This window comes from Lepidothrix coronata, unplaced genomic scaffold, assembly GCF_001604755.1.
Source record: "Lepidothrix coronata isolate B3197 unplaced genomic scaffold, Lepidothrix_coronata-1.0 Scaffold18, whole genome shotgun sequence".
Taxonomy (NCBI): domain Eukaryota; kingdom Metazoa; phylum Chordata; class Aves; order Passeriformes; family Pipridae; genus Lepidothrix; species Lepidothrix coronata.
The window spans coordinates 6,252,874-6,258,442 of record NW_016690198.1 but is presented as its reverse complement, the minus strand read 5'-3'; the positions used below and the strand labels follow the sequence as shown (position 1 = coordinate 6,258,442).

The 5,569-nt window shown below is 38.8% G+C and overlaps 1 protein-coding gene across 4 annotated transcripts in view; it reads right to left on the bottom strand.

Annotated features, from left to right (window-relative positions):
- The window catches only part of SNX24 (sorting nexin 24), an 89,882-nt gene that overhangs the window by 42,975 nt on the left and 41,338 nt on the right, over window positions 1-5,569 (bottom strand). For all 4 annotated transcript variants that reach the window (XR_001873558.1, XM_017807366.1, XM_017807367.1 and 1 more), the window contains exon 2: window positions 93-176. Coding sequence is in view for 3 of the 4 variants with exons in the window: in XM_017807366.1 (XP_017662855.1) it covers window positions 93-176 (84 nt within the window). In the remaining variant the exon portion in view is untranslated. The remainder of the gene's footprint in view (window positions 1-92; window positions 177-5,569) is intronic.

The following is a 5,569-nucleotide window of genomic DNA, read 5'->3' as shown; positions in this document are numbered from 1 at the left end:
ATAAACCATGTATAACAACAATTACAAGAGAGAGGAAAATGTCACAACTGAGGCAAAATAAAGATATATCTTATCAAGAAAATGATAAATACCTTTTTATGAAGAGCATGGAATTCACTATACCTCTTCTCCACAAAATGTTTCCTTCCACTCATCAACACTTCTATTTTAAAGACCTGAAAATTATAAATAATAAAAAAGAGATTAATGTTACTTGCACAAACAGTACTGTGACATGGCTGTGACGGCACATTTTACCACAGTCATTCTAGTAAGTGGTCCCAAAAAACCCAAGGTGTCTCATGAGATGCAGAAGTACAACAGTGATTAATGTAAGTACAGATCAATCTTCTATTAATAAGTTTGTTCTACAAACATACAAACAGACAGCTTAAACCTGGACTGTATATTGTACATTACAAACTAAGCATTAAAACACTTCCTTTCAGAAATATTCAATACACTTTGAAGTAATTAAAAAAAAAAGAATGGTAGGAACAAAAAAAAACAAAGAAAAAAAAAGTCACCTTCTGCACAGTCTTCTTTTCTTTAAATCTTTTCCTCTTCTTACAACACAGCATACTAACACACTCATGCTTGTTCAGCAAGAACTGGATAATACATGCATTATGTTATGCATGCAGAAGGAGAAATAAATGCAAACACTAGGTTAATTTCCTCCTAAACTACAAATTCATCTATAGTCTCAAGTGGGCTTGTGCCACTATCTACACCATGGGAAAAAACAAAACAAAAGGCAAACATGGCAAATGCTTATTTTCTTTGTATGATACATGTGACAGGTTTTGTTGCTGCCTCTGGAAGGTTGAAAGGCCAGGAAAAGCAGCTCTCTGGACCCACTAATTAGTAGCCACTAACGTGACATTTTTTGAATTCTCAGGTCACCATGTCAGTTCTGAGGGCAAGTGATGAGAAATTTTGAGGTTCTCAAGAACACATAGTCTATTAAATGAAGACAAAATCAGTAGAGAAGTATTACAGGAAAGGTGCCTGGTCTACTTAGGAGTTCTTTGTTTTCCGTTTCACTCAAAAAAATGCTGGAAATAATTATTTCCAGGACAATAAGAAACAATGCTCAGCACAGATGATCACATCAAGACCCCAAACTTATGCCAAATAAAAAGTTCTTTGAAATAAATTTGCAAACAGTGTTTATGCCTGAATGCAGAAAAAAGGGTTTTCTGTCACAATATGCCCAGATCAGATCAGAGCAAATATACAGAAACTATACTGTATAAAAACTTCTATTGTCCACTAGAACCTGCCTTTCAAACAGGTTAAAATGCTGTAGTTTCCATTGGCTAGCCAAACCACATTAAAAACAGACAGCATTTTATTTAATCCAGACTGAAATGCTTCTACCTTTGTTTGAATGCAGTATGGATAGGACTGCAGTCATTTCAGACCAATGTTTACATTTCCAAAATTAGTTTGGATCACTGTAATAACCTGTGCTACATTCTACCTCTTTGAATATGACTGTTTCTGTGTCCTAATCACTGCAAGCAGATGACCTTATTTGAGTGCTTTGACTTCTTTTGTCCCTCCTATCTATTTGGAGTACCCTGGAAGAACAGCCAGGGACTATTAAACAATTTTCCTCTACACATGAAAAAACTTCAAGGCACCCTCAGGAATATGTTGTAAGTTCAGAGTTGTAAAGAGAATCATATGCAAGAGAAAATCAATGTAGGCTTTTTTTTTTTTGTTGAGACTTAATAACCTACTTATATGAGAGGAAAACATTATTTACATCTCATATTCTACACTCTGTAGGACAGAAATAGTTCTGCAAGGAACAAAATGCTTTAGATTGCACAGGAAAGCCACTGCATTGAAGGAATTTCAAGGAAGACTTTTTGGGAATAATAACAAGAAAATATAAAACTAGTTAAGTTAGAAGTGACCATGAGTCTCTAGCTAAGATGTGCAACAGTTTTGAATTTCCTTGATATTAAATCTCCAGGAACTACGAGCACCCCATAACACCCAGTTACACCTCAGTCAGCTAAGAGCCACTGATCACTCTAAGTTTAGCGTCTCTGCTGCAGGGTTTGCCAAGCAATTTGGAGAGTCTAAGGGGCTCCTGCCTCAGCTATAAGCACTCCCTTGACACTATTTCATATAACAATATAGTTTTGTGTAAAAGACAGAAAGATACATTAGGTTTTGAGAGAGATAGGATCTCTTCATGGATTCGAAATAGCTATAGGCAAATCTCACACAAATTTAACTGAGCAACTACAGGCCCTGACAGAAAAACAATGTAAGGAAACTGGTGAACATAGATGAAAGTGCCAAAATAAAGACGGAAGAACTATAGGGGGAAAAATGCAACACTGCTCGGAAATTACTTTTCTTGTAAAAATGTTAATGTTCTATGAACAGATAACTCTGAAAAGATAGATGACTTACTATAAGTGACAGATAGCTCAATGAAAAATGCAAGAATTAATCTCTGAGTAAGACAAGCAAAATACTTTTCCCATAGTCATTGAAATACCACAAATTACACTGCACTGAAAGATTTGGAGTTCATCCTGACTGGGACACAAGGGACAACAGATATGAAGACACCACCTAGAAAACTCTACAAGTACTCTGCAACTAGAAACGTCTCACTGTTCTTGGTTGCTGCCACAATAGTTATCAACGATGTCTGCACATAGCCAGAAGATAATTATCCATTAAAAGCATTCTTCCAACAGACTTTAACCCATATAAATGATATATGGGGCAAAAATCTCTGGATTGGATATCAGTGAATAATGCTGATCTTTCGCCTAGCAGAACTGCAGATCTGCCACTGCAATTCATAACCATCAAATCTGTGAAGGAAACTTCAAAAAGAATTCCTAAGGTTTTTGTTAATAAAACAATAAAAACTTTCAGGTCCAACTACAAAACAGATTTACATATAATTTTTTTCCCTTTCCACTATGTTCCAATTATATGGATTACTTTCAGATCCTGGAAACCATTTTCTTTATTTCTTATTTTTTCATTTCTTATTTTGCCATTTTCCTGAACTTATCTGGTCCTTAGCAAACCTCTAATTTTCAAGAAGAATACACACATTTCTTTTCTTGCTGCAGAAACTGGGCAGTACTACACGGTAACTGAACTGAATTACGTATGGGCAAACAATTGGTACTGTATCATTGTGAACTTTGAAGGCAGAAAGCACAAATGAAGAAAACAGGAATCAGTATGATGTACAAGAACTGCCCATGGTGCTTGGTGGTGATGTAAGTGCACATCAAGAACTGTGTGGTAACACTGACACTGCCCCCCTTCAGTTCTTACCTGTGTCACATGCGTACACTGGATACAAAAGGACATCTTTTATCTGATAATCTGATGCAAAAATATGCAGCTTCAGTAACTTAGTCTCAAAAAACCTAAGAGTGATCAGTTTAACAAAAAAACCACAGACAAGAATGACAAACATGTCCATGAGTAGGGACAAAAACTAATGAGATTAGTAATATCTTAGCTTGGTTTTCTATTACATAAGAAATACACAGATGACTTATATTCACTCATGGAAATTACATTAACTACATAATTTATAATTACAGTAAGTTAATACTATCATATTGTGTATATTTACATATGCAAAAATGAATTGCAAAACTTCTGAAAACTTATAGTTGAGAAAGAGATTTGGGGCAGCCTTGTTTAGAATGAGGAGATACAAAAAACAGAAGTAGAAAAAGGGACATTTACAAAAAAGAGATACATTTGTCTAACATTCACCAGGAAAGAAAATCCCACAAAATTCTAGTGTTGTGCTTTTATCTCTCAGGACCAAGCTTACTGACCCTAATCCTATTTCATATATTACTTACAGAAATTGCTGTCTACTCTCCTGTATGGTTCCGAATCATGGGTCATCTACCGCCACCACCTGCGTCTCCTAGAGCGCTTCCATCAATGCTGCCTCCGTACAATCCTAAACATCCACTGGTCAGATTATGTGACCAATACATCTGTTCTAGAACAAGCAGCAGTCACAAGTATTGAGGCCATGTTGCTGAGAACACAGCTGCGATGGGCAGGGCACGTCTCAAGGATGAAGGACCACCGCCTCCCTAAGATCTTGCTCTATGGTGAACTTGCCACTGGCTGCCGCAAGAGAGGAGCCCCGAAGAGAAGACACAAGGACTCCCTGAAACAACATCTCAGCCTTGGCCATATTGAGCATCATAACTGGTCTACTCCGGCCTCCAATCGGGAGGCCTGGAGACACACCATCCATAACGCAGCTGTCTCCTTTGAGAACGCACGTAGGATCACTCTCGAGGAAAAAAGGCAACACAGAAAGAACCGTGTATTGCAGAATATACGACCTAAGGAGTCTTTCTGCTGTGCCTTTTGCAATCGGATATGTCTGTCTCGTATTGGCCTCATAAGCCACCAGCGTGTCTGTAACAATTGTGGATAGAGCCTTCCCAAATCTTCGTTCACGAAGCCTAGCCACGACTGACTGACTGATGACTGACAGAAATAAATACATCCCTTCAGATGCTTCACTATACTTGACAGACTTTTGTTTGAGGAACAGGCTAATGCATTCGAAGTGTCAAGAAAACTCAACCTTAAACCTTTGTCATGGCCATACGGAAGGAATTCCAGAGCAAATGAAATGACAGCTACGGTCCATGAAACACTAACAGGATTTCCACGTGTTTAGTGTCTCATTATTGTTCAGACAATTTTACATTTTCTGTCTCAGTTGTGCTACAACTACTACTAGAACAAGACTACAGAAAATAGCAGAGATCAAACGACAACTTTAAGCCTATTTCCATACTACTGTTCCAGGGGAAAATAATATTCCATACAATCAGTAAGAGCACATGGGTGATGGTGGTAACCAGAGCTGCATGTAGCCGCAGCAGCAATTCGGCATCTTAGGGGTGTAAGTGCCTCATGGCAATGATCCATACTCCTGAATGCCCTCCACAGCAGAGGTGAAGACGAGGACAGTATTCAGAGCCAACTCAAACTTCAGAGCAGCCTTGATAAAACTGAATCTCACTATCCCCCAGATGAAAACAAACTCACTTATTCTGACTTCATCTTTTGGAAAGCAGGGTAGCAAAACTCAGCTCTGCAGCAGGCACAGGGCAGTTCAAGGGCACAGAGGCTGGCTGACATGGGTCACAGAGGCAAGGCAAGGGAAATCTCCCTTCTGCTCTCCAACCATATTGCCCCCAGTTCTAGTTCTCCTTTGTCTAACACCCAGTGTTTACTTTGGGTTATTTCCACCATGTCCAGTAGTTGAGACTTAAGACCGTCTGTTAACTAAGCAGGTTGCTTAAAGTCATATCTTGTGTCTTCTCTTGCTCTTCCCCTCCTACACAAGGAGTCCTAACATGAGCTGCTGCACGGTCTTCCTGTAACGAAAGGGCCCCCTTTCTGCTGCAGAACTGGGAAACAAATTGGGCCACAGTGAAGAAGGAAGCAGTATTACCCTGAAGAGACCAGTTTGCTCCGCTTGGTTTTGCTGGGGTCTTAAGAAGACATGAAAGTGTCTGTAAGA